The following is a 17,274-nucleotide window of genomic DNA, read 5'->3' on the forward strand; positions in this document are numbered from 1 at the left end:
TTTTTTTAATAGATAGAGTAATTCGAGAGGAAGGTTTTTGTATATATTGCATAGGCAATATGGTATAGAAACACTGATAATTTTAGAAGTTTACGTGATGTCGTAAATAAACAGATTCTAGTATATTTAGTATCAGTATGGCATCCGTGCGAAGCCGGGTCGGTTGTTTTATAATAAATCGCTTTACATCGGATTTGTTGCTTGTAATAAATATGATATTTCCAAGACACAAAGCTTAATTAAAGTCATTACTGGTTCCGCGATTTATTCATAGCTTGTCCGAGATCAACACACCTGTTGCATTGTAATGCAGCAGTCATTCACCGTATATAGGAATTATCTAATGAGCATCTAATACATCGGATAGCTATCGCATTAAAGATCAATAAACGTAGTCATATTTCAAACCAGAACACCATTATGCTGTCATAAAAAGATTTATCGGTTTTGCTTAGTAGCGAATCTACCTGTACAAGCAGCGTATATGCGTCTGTATACATCCTCTGCGAATACGAAAGCCTTAAGATGATATGCAGTCCTGTAATTGTCTTATCCACAGTATTCTTTCGCGGTGTTAAAAGTATCTTTTGATCGAGATAAAATTATTGTCTTGGATTTCCATTCATTCACAGCTGTCTCGTAATATACAGTCATTTATATGACACATTGTATTCATGCTTATATCGAGAATATTATCGATTAAACTTCCTTGTAAACGTTTCATGCTTACTAAGGCCTCGTATACACTTAAGAAGTTGAAACACATTTGCCAGATTTTCAACTGGCATGCAGGTTACCTGACACTGTTTTCCTTCGTCAAAAACGAGATTGATTATACATTTATACTAATATTATCATTGTGAAAGTAACTCTATCTATCTGTAGCTCTTTCACGACATTTTGCTTCATACCAATTTGATGAAATTTAAAGGACATGGGGTACCTTTTTGATTAAAACATGACCAAACACGAGTGAAGCCGCGATAAACAACTGGTATAAACATAAATTGGCTAAGTTTCACGTATTGTAATTATATGGCCTATCTCGTCTCAGAGTGCTGATTCATCAATAATTGAACTCACCTGTGTAGCCTGGGGGGCAGTCACACTCGTAGGTGTGCAGTGACGTCAGCCTGCACGTCGCTCCATTCAAGCAAGGCGCAGAGTCACAAGCCGCAGGGATACGGATTTCGCACAGGGACGCGCTAAAGCCAAGCGGGCAGTCGCAGGCGAATGAGGGGGGCGCTCCCCCCGCTCCAGGGCGCACTCGACACGATCCTCCGTTCTGGCATCGTGGGCTTGATTCGCTGTGGCAGGGGTTCAGGTGCTGGCAGAACTCGCCGGCGTAACGGGATGTACAGCTGTAACAAAGAAGGTTTGATTAGCATTTCAGTTTATATTCCAACAATTACTAGAAGCTGAAAGTAGTTCAATGAACCAGTTTAAATTAAAAAAATAGTTTTCCTATTCGTTAGATAGTATCAAGCTACACTACGTAAGTAAAATCTACTAAAACTAGTACATACATACGATACATAGAAAATATTTATACACCAGGTTTATAATAGTTTAGTCGACCTAATATAATGATTACGTCAAATTTTATTACTAAATTTACGTAAACCGTACATTTATTTTTGACATTAATACTATTTCTAAGTTTAAAGGAATCTCACATTATTTTGACATAAGTTTATGGCATGTTTGAATGATAACCTAATCTGTTAAACAAATACGTATGTTGTCATAAAATTAAAAAAAAAAACGTAAATACTCCTTGAATTTCAATCGTAAATTGAACTTCGAACACGGTAACAATATAGGATAAATAATGCAAATGAATCGATAGGTTTAAGGAATTTAATTTATCATGCAAACCTTCTAAGAAAGGAGCCACAGTTTTAGCCGAGCTACCTGCAGACGATACATTTAACATACATTGTATAAACAAGCCAGCGCCACTGGTAGGCAACACTATCGCGCCTGCGCCGGACGACGCCAATAAATAACGCTGATACGTAGCGACACGGCACCGTGACATGCTCTCGCGCACCACCACACTCCGTATAGTTTTCCAATGCGCTTATAAAAATAGACATACTGTATATATTTTAATAGAAATAACAATTTTAAAATACGAACGTGTTCATTTCAAAATTATTCCATTTTTAAAAATTAATATTAATACGACTCCATATAAGGTGAGCCGTTAAAACAATATAATTTTAAAATTTCGAATTTAGAACGAAATCGAAGTTTGATTAACGCATTTCAACGCGTGCGCATTAACGTATGTCAATATTTTATAAGTAAACGTTTATTTTTAATCGGTTTCCAAATCTTGTAGGTTGGTTTTGAAAGATGACTCAAGATTGACAGTACACACCTATTAAATTTAAAATAAAACAACTTATAGTATATTTCTATCGTTTTTAATCATTAAATATGAAAAAAAAAAATTATAATGAAATTTCTTTCTTTATATAAACTTTTTATACGAGACAATTGACGGCTACGCCTACCTCCCAAAGCGTAGGTACATATACTTCCCACGGAAGAAACCTGCTATGTTACATCCGTTGTGCAGTGGTAACAATTTAAGAACAAGTGTCGTGGTACTTAGATACAATTCTTGACTTTCTCCGTCGACCTATGCAATCCACGCTTCCTCAAAGTTTCAGAAAGGAAATGGCGCAGTATTTTACGTGTTTCACATTTAATAATTATGATATTTAATTAATTATATTACCCAACATAAACCTTGCGCTTAAGGAACCAAATATCTACATTGATTGATATTAAACAAAAAAAATTACATAATACTTTTGTAAGACTTTTTGTGTGTTCAATATGTTAAAACATATTTTTATATCGAATTGAATTTAAAGACAAAATTCCAGCAAATTTATACGAACATTTTCATGGATAGCATTCAGAACCTGTATACGTTACGTGGGCGGATCACGACGCCTCTCCCACGCACTGACCTCAGCTCCAGGCTGCGCTGTTCTTATATTTTATTATATTATAGATATCCAGAGATGCCTTTGTCATGTCCCTTGGAAGATACGGATCTTTGTTTCAGATTAAATCTGTACTTTTTAAGACGTTCAAATTAACCAAATAAATTAATCCACTGCACACATACACAATTACTGTAAATACTTTAATAGGTTTCAATTGCATCAAAAAATACTGTCAATAAGATAACCTCAATTTGTATTGAATTATATCTGCGACCTGTTCAATAATATACAACTAGGACGTGCCACCATTAAAGCACTCTAGTAGTGTTGTAGTTCAAAAAGGTTCATTTCAATGTAACATTACGAAATTGTAGAGAGAACAATGATTACGTACCATTATACTCCAAAAGACTCATAAAAAGACAGCAAGAATATTTAATTTCAATATCATCAATGTATACGATATTTATGTAGTTATTCAACGTAAACAAACTTGAAATAATTAAATTGATAATCACGATAAGACACCGCGAATACATTAGCCGTGTCAGTGTGTTATTTCGTAATCATTTTAACTCCACGACTGCATTGAGTTGATTAGAAAATTGCACTAGAAAAATATTGGAACGACGATTGAGTACGATTAAATACAACATTTAATGTACATTAAATTGTAACAATACCGTAATGAAACAAAAAGATGACATTGCTGGCTACCGGCGTCCATTATCTTTGAAAATAATAAGCTAAAACACGCCTTTGTTCAAGCATGGTACGCTTGTCTAGAAGCTAAATCTTCATTAAACTGTGCACTATAAATTATAATGGAAGCTATCAATGATCTTATTAAGGTAAAAGGAGAACTGGAACGGTTGATGATAAAGCAGTTCGTTTAATCAAAGACGAAGCGTTGTTAGTTGGAGAAGGTTTGTAAGGTGATATTTTATTTGAGCCGACGGAAGATCCAGTGTCGCGGACGAGGCGAGCAGAGGCGAGTTCGCAATAAATAAATACATCGCATGTAACTGTTCGGTTATTCGATATTCTGTAACGGTCGTGAACTTTAAAAGACAAATTAGGTGCTGTATTGGAGAACAAGAATTCGCTTTGTTTATTGTTGCGAGTGAGCCTCTATTGATGCACATTTTATTAGAACATCTATCTGCTCTGCGCGGTTTAACTCTCAAGCATGATTATTACGCTGCATTTGAGAGGACTGTAATGATTATATAGTTTAAAAAGTATTTTTTAAAATTGAACCTTCGAAATCTAATCTATTAAATAACTAGATATTAAATTACACGTCTCAGTTAATGAATATTTTACTTTGTATTGTAATTAAAAATGAGTATAAAAGTGAGTAGAAAACTAACTTGTTTATTTATTTTCATGATAAAAAATATTCTATTTACTAAGAAACTTTGTAATATTAATATAACCTGATCAGTTTCATCGAATTAAAATAAATTAATTTTAACAATATACGACTACATACAAAGTACAACGTCAAATGTTAATCCATTGAATTACATTAATTATGTAATACATAACGGTACATTGAAACAATACATACATACATACAGGTATATAAATACATAAAATTAACAATTAAAGGATTGAATTAGCATTTTGCTAACTGTCACGTGTTATCGAATTGTTCCTAGAAACGTAGGAGGCATGCCATTGGTTATCTGATGCGCGTAGTGCGCTCATCATGCGCATGCGCACGCATATGTGACCCTTTATCTTTATGCTTCATCGCTCAGGAATCATACCATGTATGACGTTATGGTGACATTTCAACCCGGTACTGCGGACATGGGTCATATCTTACCTTATTTTTTTAATGTTTTTGTAACAATAATATTTATGATACAGTCGTAAATCTCTATAATATAATTTTCTAACCAAGTGTGAGGCATACCCCCAATTTAGCTTGTATACGTTATTTCATTACGTACGCAAATTTCATCTTTCTAAACTGAGAAAGTGTAATGAACGGATATGTTTTCTGAGCTAATTAGATTGAGATAACGTACTGAATTATCAATAACATCGAACGTCGCTAAAACTTAAAAAATCGACAAAAAAGCTTAAAGAAGCACCGTTAACGGAAGCGAACGGTTTTCGTGAACATATCCCAGTTTTTCTCACAGCGTCCCGTTCATCCTGTCTTCATTAGGTTTGACATCACATATGGATAGACAGTTACATCCCGTAATGGTAAGGCGATGCACTCATTTGTGCGAGATTGCCTATGATGTTTCCTGCTTAGACCAGCTCCAAAACAGTCAAGTGCCATGTCTATATCTAATGATGGAACATCGGATGGGATGAATGGGTTATAGAGATATGGTCTAGTAAACTGTTTCTAGAAAGTACTATGTCGCGGTGGAATGCTTATTTTTTACATAATCTAATCTTTCTAGAACTTTGGACGACTTTTAATCAAATTTCTAGTAAGCAAATAGTTATCGCCTGTTTACTAAGTAACGTAGACTTTTCAAAAAAGCTCACCAATGCTCTCAGAATATTGCCGATCTGAGTGAGTCCAACATTTTTTAGACAACCTTTACTGTTTCGACTATATATTTTAATAAAATATTTTTTATTATTTATTAAAATATCACAATGAGCTGATGGCGAGTCTAATCTAGGTACTTGTACCTACATAGTTTTTTTTGAGAAGCTAGCTTAAGTTCTTCACTTCTACAAAAACAAATGATTTGACGTTTAGAAGATGTATTTGTCAACACTGTATTTCTGTAATTTATGTAAATAATATAAACTCTCGTTTATAAAAAGGTCGTTTTGAATTTAATGCAAATTTATAAAATATATGTTGCGTTTTTTTTTTAAATCACACGGTAATTAAAAATATTCGTACCCGTGTATTGTAATCATTTGAATAACTAATTAGATTGCCTATTATGATTAAACAATTACATACGAAAAACAACAGGGTTCTTATTTATTTTTTTAAGTAATTATAATTATTTTGAATGTGAATTTCTGGAAAACAATAATAACATATTTATTATTTTTAATAGACATTTTATTTGGTTAATATTGTTAGGCTTGAAGGTAAACAATATTATTTCTAAAAGGACGTATGAGACTAACTCAAACTATGTATTTATATTTAAAACAGCTATAGAATATATACATTTTTATTTACACTCTTAAGTTCACATTTATAAATAAGTAAAGATAATTGTACATCATATATCCTGAGATAAAAAGTAGGCAATAAAACCTTACGCCCGGTAGCTGTAGCTTTGACCACACTTCATCACGCCGCTTGTGCGCTTGCGCAGCTTGTAACACTTTTAGCCAGCACAAATAAAATACCTGCCTGATATCTTTTATATCAAGGCTTTTTATGTAGATTTTATGCGAGCAATCTTTATTATACTGCTATATTCGTTTAATTGAAATTGTAAAGTCACATATTAAAATGGGTGAAGTGTACCCTAACACCTAATTTCATTAACATGCAATATACATATAAGACCCCACATACACCTACGTTCTGTTTCAGCTATTGTTGTACGAAATATAAAATACATAATATTGGTCCTTCGTGCCGGACTTCCCACTACCTGTAAATCTTAGCGATAAAACTCGTAGACAACCGATAAGAGACCTCACGAACCAAGTAATTGACGTTATAACAAAAGACAAGGGTTTAAAACTCATTTCCTAACCTTACGAGATTGTCCTAGGACATAAAGTTGATTGTGGAATTGATATCGCTGATATAGAAAGCTATAACGCTGAGACTGAAGCTATAAATACTAATTTTATATTGAAAATGTTGAAGGTTTCAAGTTTTATGGGAACGACTAAGTGTATTTTGCAAAAGGTATAAATAAATATACTTGCTGAGATATTATAACTGTTATAAATTATATAAGAATTAGGAATACAACACCGCTCGTTTAAGTAAACTTAGAAGTGCAATATACACAAGTAGATCACTTTAATTCGGTTTCGCTGCGCGATTGGGTGAGAGAGCGGCGCAGGCGCAACAGTCGCGATCCGCTGGGCGTGGCCTCGGTAGCGGGTGGGGACGGGTGACCGAGATTAACTTTGACCTGAGGTTATCTATACGGATATTAATGTCCTGTACGGGGAGCGGTAGTAGAGACGAGAATAGGATGTAAGGCTTTAGAACTGGTTGTTGCGTGCGGTACTTGAGTGGGATGGTGTTAGGGAATTGGCAATAACTTTAAACGCTCGTACGGACAAGTTGTATATACTCTATTCCAACCGTAACAGGAAGAAAGCCAAATAAATAACATTTGACAGTAAATTGACGCAATATTGTTGGTCGAGAGTTCCATATATCAATGACATTCACTATGGAATTTCGAAAGACATATTAATCAAGAACTGCTCGATGTAGCTGAGGTATTATTATATGAGGTTATATGATTTTTCTTTACTTTGGATTAAAACAAAGATCTGAATACGATATAATAAAAAACAATCCCTTTTTTCATACCTAAAAATACATTTATAAGCATGTAGATAAACGCAAGTGTTAATTAAAACCAATTGAGAATAAAAATAGCGGTGTGTTAATGTTTTTAAATGGCAAACTCCGTGATTTCGTTATCTCTCAATCTGTATTACTTGATCGAACGAAACTCGTGTTACTTTTAATGTAAGTCATATAGAATGATATCCTTATTGTAAATCGAAGCAATATCGTTTGAATGAACAACCGGTGGCATTTAAGATCAGAAAATGTTAATGTTTGTAGAGGACATTCGATAGCTTTCAAATATGGTCTTAATCCTACTAATATTATAAATGCTTGTTTTACTGAGTCGAGATGGCCCAGTGGTTAGAAAGCGTGCATCTTAACCGATGATTGCGGGTTCAAACTCAGGCAAGCACCGCTGATTCATGTGCTTAATTTGTCTTTATAATTCATCTCGTTCTCAGCGGTGAAGGAAAACATCGTGATGAAACCTGCATGTGACAAATTTCATAGAAATTCTGCAAAATGTGTATTCCACCAACCCGCATAGGAACCGTGTTGGAATATGTTCCAACACCTTCTCTTCAAAGGGAGAGGAGGCCTTTAGCCCCGCAGTGGAAATTTACAGGCTGCTGTTGTTGTTGTTGTTTTACTGTTATATAGGTTATACATCAGAATAACACATAGGCTACAATTTATATTGATTTTATGTAATTTGGTCATAATATAACGATACCAAGTACCGATGCGAAGCCGAGGCAAGTCGCTAGTAGTTTAATAAATGCATTAATTTCCTGTTTTGTAGTCTGAATACGATAAATATATTTGAAAGGGTTCATGTAAAGGAAACGGTATTTGGAAACACCATGTATAAAGCAGGGAAGGAAAACGAGCGGCCGGTTACCGCTGTTACAAAAGCATTCTAAAAAGCATTAGCCATTCCATTCTCAATAAGCCTACTATCTCATTTATCATTCTAACTGAAATAGCATTCATAATTTAATTATTACTTGACGGTACGATTTCTAGTTGATAATACCCGACCAGAGGCTACGCATGCGCTGTCATAGCTGAGGATAATAAATTAAGCGGAAACGTGGATTTGTACCAAAATTTAATTGCATTGTATTTTATTATTCAGCTTGTAACTCATGTTCACTTCAACAAAGATCCATCAGATCAGAAGAAATAAATATAGCATTTGGGTTCAAAAGATCTCGGAAAGTGCGGAGGTGTAATGATTTAACTTGTTTCATAATATATTGATGCTAAATATTATGATAAATGATGATAAATTACAAAAGGTAACATATGCAGTGTATCTGTAACATGATTGATTAAAAACACAAGCCATTTTTATTTGATATGACAAAATATTATAATGTAAGCTTCATAACTATTGTTACTAAATGTAATATATCACGAGTTTTGGAAAAGAAAATATAGAAACAAAATGGAGGATTGAATTATTTTGTAAAGGGATTGCTAATAAGTGTCTCTGTGTAATCCACTAGCTGTATTATAGTAGATTGTGAGTAAATCAAAAAGTAAAATCTCAAAATTTACATTGAGACGAGATCGCACCTATGGCACTGGAGTAGACCAGTGATCAAGGTCGAATCGTGCCAGTCACACGTTATCGTTGATCAGGCTCGGCTTAGGAGAAAGGAGCCGCTGAAGCAAGTTTGGCCACATTAGCGAATGCGGTAGATTGTTTCGACTTTATGTTACGTTTATTTCAAATAAAGGAGAATACAGCTAGTATGATGGAGAACGGATAAATAAATGAATCGTACAAGCTGAAGTCGGCCACAGCAATAAAATACATAATGTCTAGCTACATTATACATTTTGATTCGAAAGCGATTTCGTAAAAATGCAACCCATATCGGTCTATAGTTCGGAATTATACATCTATATAAATCATACAGAAACCAGCTAAGAACAGTTATACGTAAATTTTTAGAATGTTAAAGATACAGAGGCCTACATTTCAGAAAGATACTACGTGGGTGTATTTACACCAAAAACGTTTTATACGTTTAAATAATGCACAAAGCGCGTCAGTATCGGCGCACGCGTCCCGCGTTCCCACGCGTCCACACAGGCGCACGTGTGTGCGTACGCGTGTATAGACGTGTGCGGCGCGCGCGCAGCTTGCGTACCGGCCATAGAGTAAGACGATAGGAATTTACGTTCGACTTGTTATTCCCGCGAACTTATTATTTTAGTGGTCATAACACATGTGGCGATTAACGACTATATTCGATATTAATATAGTTGTGGGAAGTTGTTACACGCATATTAGAATGCCCCAAAATATGATTTTTGAAAGCAATAATACCTTGTAAATACGCTATAAAAATCAAACGAACGCTTTGGTGTATGAGATATCACCTTCTATAGAGCAAACACAATACCCTATGCTAAATTCTGTATACCGTTTAGTCTATGACACCCTAGAATCACATCCGCACCCATTGCACGGCTCTGATAGATGACAGGCTTGTACCGAATGAGATCCAAGGTGAAACCGAATTGTGTGATACAATTGCTCGAAATAGTAACAATGTAATATCAACGTATTAAATTACGATTCAATCTAGTTTCAGATGTGAATTATATAAAATATTACTCAATAATAAAAATAGATGAGTCAGTATAGCATAAAATACAGTTTACGTTTGTAAAGGTTTCGCACGTAATATAGCTTTTTCTTTCTTACTTACCTTGAAATTTGAATTTTTTTATTTTTATGGTCACGAGATCAATAAAAAATATGAAGTAATAGTTTACGCCGCAGTGAGGTGTATGTTGAGATACATGTGTTAATCTTTCTCACTAACAAATATTATTCAGATCCGTTCAGCTAATCTTGTGAGATTGTGTTACTGAAATTCCGTACAACCATAGAAACCTTAGCAAAAGTCAAGTCAAAAAAAAGTCTATCGTAATGATCCTTCTTGGTAAAATACAAACAAATGTAATTGACGAATCTACACAAGTCTCAAGGAAACAAATGTTACTGTTCTGTCAAGTATGATATAAAAAAAACATCCGTGAAATGACACCGCATGAAGTGCTTACGACGCTGGCACTCGTAACATGTATATCCAACAGTTTCGTGTATCATAATGAGGAGATAAGCCGTCATCGCGTTACATTTCATTATTATACGTCCACTTTACAGAACCATTCTCATAGTTTAAGGGTAATGAACCCTTTGTTCTTTGAAGATGGTCGTGTGATCATGTTTTTTAACATGTTTCATGATAACGGGAAATGTCGTTTGTGAGTTTTGATGTTTTTTTGAAATGCTTTTTGTAACTAAAACAATTTCCAACGACAGTAAAACTTGTTTCCGTTTCGAAGCGACTTCGCTATTACTTGCGACTCGTTAGCTTTTGTCTTAGTTACAACACTACAGAACATAAAATATTATTATTTTCAGAGCTAATCGCAACGCACAAACAACACCGAACAAATTTGTTTTCCAAGTAAGTTCATATAAATCACTTCTTCGTATCTTCGATATTTTCTTTATTTAAAATAAGAAAACGTATTAAGTTGTACATAATGCTCATCTTCAGAGCGTCCATGATCTTTAATGGACTTGTATTTACCTTATGTCTAAATTACAACATAAAAGAGACGATTATCTCCGGAGAGACATCCATTCATTGGCGACCCTATCGTCTCATTGTGCGAAAGAGCTTCGGGCTTCGGTTCAACAATATGGAATTATTATCTACAAGCGAGGATCGAGTTACAGCACACACGTGCACCGTGCAAACGACGCCTGCGCACCCCTGTTGTATTGAATCTTGTATGTCTCTAAAGTTGCTTTTCACTCCATGACTTACCGTCGGCTTCTATTTTAGATAATAATTAGTAAGAATCATAAATGAAGTTCTAATTCCTCAAATAATTGTTTTTTAATTAAATTACATATGATATAATAAATCGGAATATTACTTGATATGCGTATCGATAATTAGTGAATTATTTTATACGAGTACATTTGAAATCTAATACGTGTGATGCTACTCTGATTAGCCATGAGATTTATCTATAAAGGCTTATTCGGAACAACACAACTGTGTAATATGAACTCAGCAGTGAGCGAGATTAATAAGACCACTTAGCAGCCTACAGGAATCGCGTTAGAGCTTGAAATGCGCTTGGTGGGCCGATTGCAGATAACATATGACGAGAACCATATGCTCCGCCTGAGAACCTGATTTTTTGTTAAATGAAAGACTTTAGGATCATATCTCTAACTCTCAAGACTTACTATTTTAATTTAAACAGTAAATGAATGTTGAAAAATGTGATAGGAAATAAAAAGATTCATTTTTGATTCTTAATATTCATGATTTATCTGCACATTAATAGATCGAATCAGTTGAATCTATTTCATGGTCATGAATATTTATTACTTCCTACAATTACTGCATTACAACTAGTTCTACGTTTAAATAAAATTTGCAGAGTTATTGTTCTAATGATAAATCATAAAGATATAATATCCGTTGAAATAATAAATAAAAAATATCGAAAAGCACTAGGAGTCAAAGCTAATTTCCATTACCAAAAGTAAGTGTTATCAAAAATCGATGATTTGTTTAACGATATTATGAGGTGCTCTCGAATGCCTAAAAGTTAATTTATTTGGAGGCACGTCCCAAAAGTTATCACTTTGGCAATTACCGCAAGTCTGTATCGGTCCGAGATCGTGATAATGGTGTGACAAACGCAAGGCATACGCGCCGATGTCGGCGGGTCTCGTAGCTATAAATCTTAAAGCAGGAGGACGTGCGCAGCCCTTTATTATACCGAGACATGATTGCCCTCAGGCGCTCCGAACAAAACGAACACTTAGTAACAAGCGGACTCGAATGCGACGATTTTTGTACTTTTTCTCTTTTAGACAATTAGAACGCTGAACGAAATTTCAAGGTTATAATCATACATTGTAACAGCAATATTGTAGCCACAAGCGCCCAGCGCATATACTGGTATATGTGACCGTAAACAAACGAAGCGTCGAGCTGTGATTGGAATATACAATCACTGGAAAACACTATTTTCGGCATACAGCATATGTCACACTTTTTTATTGCGAATTCCATGTTTTGGAAAAACCATGTTGATCGTTTCGATACAATTTAAAAATTGAATGCGATTCAAGAATCGTGGAAACTTTATAATTTGATCCGAATTATTAGATAAAAAAATGTACTAAATAATAACAATAACAGTGTAGATAAAGAATGAAGAAATCATGAACACGAAAACACGACCTCGAACGTGTAACAAGAGTACGGAATGTAAAAACATGACATCCGGGTGCGAGTTCAAATGGGCACCAGAGCAAATTCAAAATGGAAACATTGAGTTTAATCTCATATCGGATCAATGAGATCGAGCGGGGTCAGATCAGCATGCTAAACGGCGCAACAACTCGAGTAGTCCTCAAGAATCAGCTACATAACATAACTTATAACTTGGGAACCAGTTACTTGGTTTTATGTTATCTACAGTACTTTTTCACTCAGCATAAGAATCAAATTTCAAATACCAATCAAGTATTACACAAATTTACTGATTGACAAAGTTTAAACTATCAGTTCAGAAAATAAGTACTGCTAACCGATTTAAAAATTTCGAAGTTATTTCGTTTGACGTTAGCTAAATTAGTACTTTCAGAAAATTAATGTATAATAGTATAGAATACAGTTATTATCACCGAGATCTGAATTGTTTATACATATAAATCTATATGTTCGAACATCTGCTCTGAAATGATTCAAGAATCACAATTTAAATATTCAAATATTTTTAAAGCATTAGTCACATTCTTTCGATCTTTGTCCCACATCTTAGCCGCTTGAGCATTATATGCAAATATCCGACGACACAAAATTGTAAATGACAGCGATTGCTATTTATGGCCAATCGCGTTCATCGTAAGACCCTAAATAGTTAAAGAATTTCTAATAATGGTTTTAAGATTAATCGATCATTTGTATTCAAATGATTGTAACTTATACCTGTATTCCATTTTTATTTAATAATAATTATTAATTTACTTAATCATATATTAAGTCAATTAATAATGCTAATTAGGACGCTAAATCGTATTGAAAAATATCATGTAGTCCATGTATCCCCTGAATTATGGCCCTAAAATAATATTTCGGTAAAAAATATGCATATAACATTTTAGATGAGCACATTGATAAATTATAGTAGCTCAATATATAGTACTACACAAGACTGGCAGGCCATTTGTTTTCAATTGCAATTGTTCCAAACAATCTCCACGCAAAGACCATTTCAGCGGCAAAATTTGGCCACAATTCCAATCTTAACATCAGAACGAACGGCCGTAACGGGTTTGTGGGAAAGATCTCTCGCGCCCCGGGCACCAATGGCCGCTGTTCTGAGATTGGCTCGACCGCCCCGGGCTACCATTCCGACCCGCTCCTAACCACCGGTTGTGCACTTACTGGCAGGATCTTTGAGGAATGTTTGGATAATTTCCCTTTAAATAAGCAAATAAGTTTAATAGTGTCCGAAGTTGAGTCATCAGCTAACTTTGTTGAACTCAAAACGACCTAAACTCGTAAATTCTAAGGATTATGAATATTTTGTATGAGGGCTTTCTATTTATGTCTTTCTGTCCATGTGCTTGAAAAGCATTTCTTTAGCGAGGTGATCCAGAGCTGAACTAAACAGCACAATTCAATTGAGCGAGCGAACATTTCACTGTAATTTTCTTGGACGCAATTTCAAATGGACTTAACAATTACTGTAGTTTTATAACTCTTCATAATTTATAAGTCTTCACATGCAATTTTATGGTATTCAATATAGCATAATAAGTATAAATATTTATGTGAATCATTAACTGAAATATTATCAAGCATTAGTTACTTAATCATAGTAACTTTTAATTATGTTTTAAGTGTTCTTAGTTAATTGCATATATAAGAAAATTAGGATCAAGATGAACATCCAAATGCATTCAGGGCTACGTACTGAATATACCATTGTTCGAGCACTTTGGCTTCTAATGCTTTGTATGTGTCGAATAAATTTACTTTAGCATTGTTCCAATTAACTAATTGCTTCATTAATTTAATAACATTCAAGTTCGGATCCGATTTCGTCCAAATTAGACGAAGGCATGTTTTCAATGAAATTTTAAATCATGCGCTAACAAGGTCCTCATGCCCTCAGACACGAACAAATCATATCGTCAAACTAGTTATGGTCACTCGTGATGTAACGACTAGGTATGCAAATTGTGCGCGGGCGCAGGCGGGTCGTCGACCGCCATGTTTGCTCCGCGTCCCATTGGCTCCGCGGAATCGATTTGTAACGTGCTCTCAGCGAGATAAGGTCAATGCCGAAGCGTCTTTCATCTGCTACCGATTTTCTTCTTTTAGTTTATGTATCGAGTTTTTTTACTTTGTCTCTTATAATAATTTTATTATTAATGCTATAATGTTAATTCGTTTAAAATGTATGTTATAGTTTAATCTGAAACGTAATTGAAATATATTTCTTTAAATAGGCAGACATTTCCATGAAGAGTCAATTACAGCACGTTGTACCCTATTAGAAATATAAATAACAAATCCTTTCCAACAAGAGTACGTGCACTGAATCAAACGCCGAACACCGGTCCCGCCCGGTCTTCAAACTATGATAATTATAAGCTAACAGCTCTTTCTATACTAATTAGCTTCACCTCGATCTGACGAACGGTTCTGAGGTCTGGGAAATTAATAATGAACACAGCGAAGACAACATACAAAATGGGTTATTAATTTTGATACAAACTTCATTAATAAATATATATTCTAAGACTTCTAAGAATTGTTTTAAACGGACAAATTTGTGAAATTAGTTAACGTTTCTTTAATACATAATATGTCTCTAATAATTGAATGTTAAATCTAATTCGAGGTTATGAAATGATGCGGTCGTAAAACCGATCCCCGAAGTATTCCAATAAAAGCCTACGTTCCGTCCGTCCGTTGGAGAGCAATTGGTGCAGCGAGCGAGTTTTTCAAAGCAATAAAATCTGTTAATGGAAGAACAATCATAAAAAAGCGGCGAATAAAAAGCCAGACATATTCAAATCTCTTTATACCCACCTGCGATATTTCATATGTCGATCACAATGGCCTTATATCGCTTTATTGGGTCGAATCATGGACATTCAATGGAAAAACCTAAAGCATTCAGCTTTTTGATTTATATGATATCATTATTCAGGTATCTCACTAGACATGTAAGATTATTTTAACGCTTTCGATTAACTTAATCTTGAGATACCGTCATATATTTAAAAGCTGAATGAAGATTGCAAATCATCGCCGATTATTTTATTTCGTCATTTTGTCCGTCTTTTAAAATTGTAATGGAGTATTTTAGCTCTTTTAAGATAAGATTAATCTTCGATTCAGTAAGACATCTCAGGTATTGAGTGAGGCGTTTGTTTATTTTTCTTTATTTTCCATACCATTGCGGGGGCTTATTCAAATGAACGGGCAATCGGTCGCCGACACCGTATTAAAGCTTTATATTGCCCACCGATCGAAGTGAGGCGAACAAGATATTTCTAAAAGACATTAAAGACGAGGCAGTACTGGAACATACCGACTTGGAATCGCAAAAAAACGTAACGTTATTCATTTTTATTAAGCGTTCCGCAAACTTGTTAATCCAGCTTCGTGGGAATCTATCGGTTTCAACTTCTTTAAAGCATACGGTGAAATTAGTCAGGTTATAGATAATCTTGAATCTCCTTATCTGTATGCAAAAACACTTAGACATAGACGTACTGCCATATGAGATTCTAGTTCATTTTTATTAGCTATAATAACTACAAGATCGGTGTTCATTGGAAAATGATGATGAAGTAATGAATACGTATTTGTACGCTTAGAGGTTAAAGATATAAAAAATTCTTAGTGGAGTAATAATATTTCAGAAACTGTCATTACTACGGAGATAATTCAAAAATCTAAATCGTTTTTTTATTCAATTTTAAATGTGAATCTCGATAATGTTGATAATGAGGATACATTAAAGCGTGCGTGGGCGCCCCACACCTGTCTTGTAGATTGGTTTATACCTTGTGTATTTAAGAGATTTTGATAGTGAATGACAAGAAATTTTAATTATCAGATCAGAATGACCTCCAAAACGAGTTTTGGGATTAGTTGATCAAGCTTAAAGGCGCAACTAATGGCCAATAAATATAAATAGACCAAAGTGCATCTTGGATGAATTACAAATTCAATTTTAGAATTAATTAATATAATTAAACTTAAATAAACAAAAAGGGTAAATTTAATATGACACAAACTCATTAAAATATATTAAGAGATAATACAAAATAATTTGTTTATGCAACAATTGATCTCAAATTGGATACCGACACTTACATCTAATTACAAAAACATGAGCCAAACGAAAACATTGTTGTTAAAACAAGCAACAATAGTAATGCAACGACAAAGCATAAAATAATTTCTCTTGACATAACACTTCGTGTCATCGAGACGATCAGATCAATGGACTTGGATGAACTTGGCCAAAAAAGCATGAAGATTTCTTTAAATAAACATTCATCGGAATCGATTCGAGTCTTCGTCTCCGAGTGTTTACTTAGTAACAGTCATCTTTGAATAAATCGATTTCGAATGGAGACCTGACGATCGAACGAGAATGGACTTTAATGGAAGTACTTAAAAACTAAATTAAATCGTCGGAGTGGATATTAAATATTAATGCATTTGC

General features: G+C 34.3%; 1 protein-coding gene across 1 annotated transcript in view; it reads right to left on the reverse strand.

Annotated features, from left to right (window-relative positions):
* LOC124535690 (neurogenic locus Notch protein) overlaps nucleotides 1–17,274 on the reverse strand; it is a 117,950-nt gene that overhangs the window by 49,707 nt on the left and 50,969 nt on the right. The window contains exon 3 of the mRNA XM_047112001.1: nucleotides 1,084–1,361. Within this exon, the coding sequence (XP_046967957.1) occupies nucleotides 1,084–1,361 (278 nt within the window). The remainder of the gene's footprint in view (nucleotides 1–1,083; nucleotides 1,362–17,274) is intronic.

The sequence above is a fragment of the Vanessa cardui genome, chromosome 2 (assembly GCF_905220365.1).
Source record: "Vanessa cardui chromosome 2, ilVanCard2.1, whole genome shotgun sequence".
Lineage (NCBI taxonomy): Eukaryota > Metazoa > Arthropoda > Insecta > Lepidoptera > Nymphalidae > Vanessa > Vanessa cardui.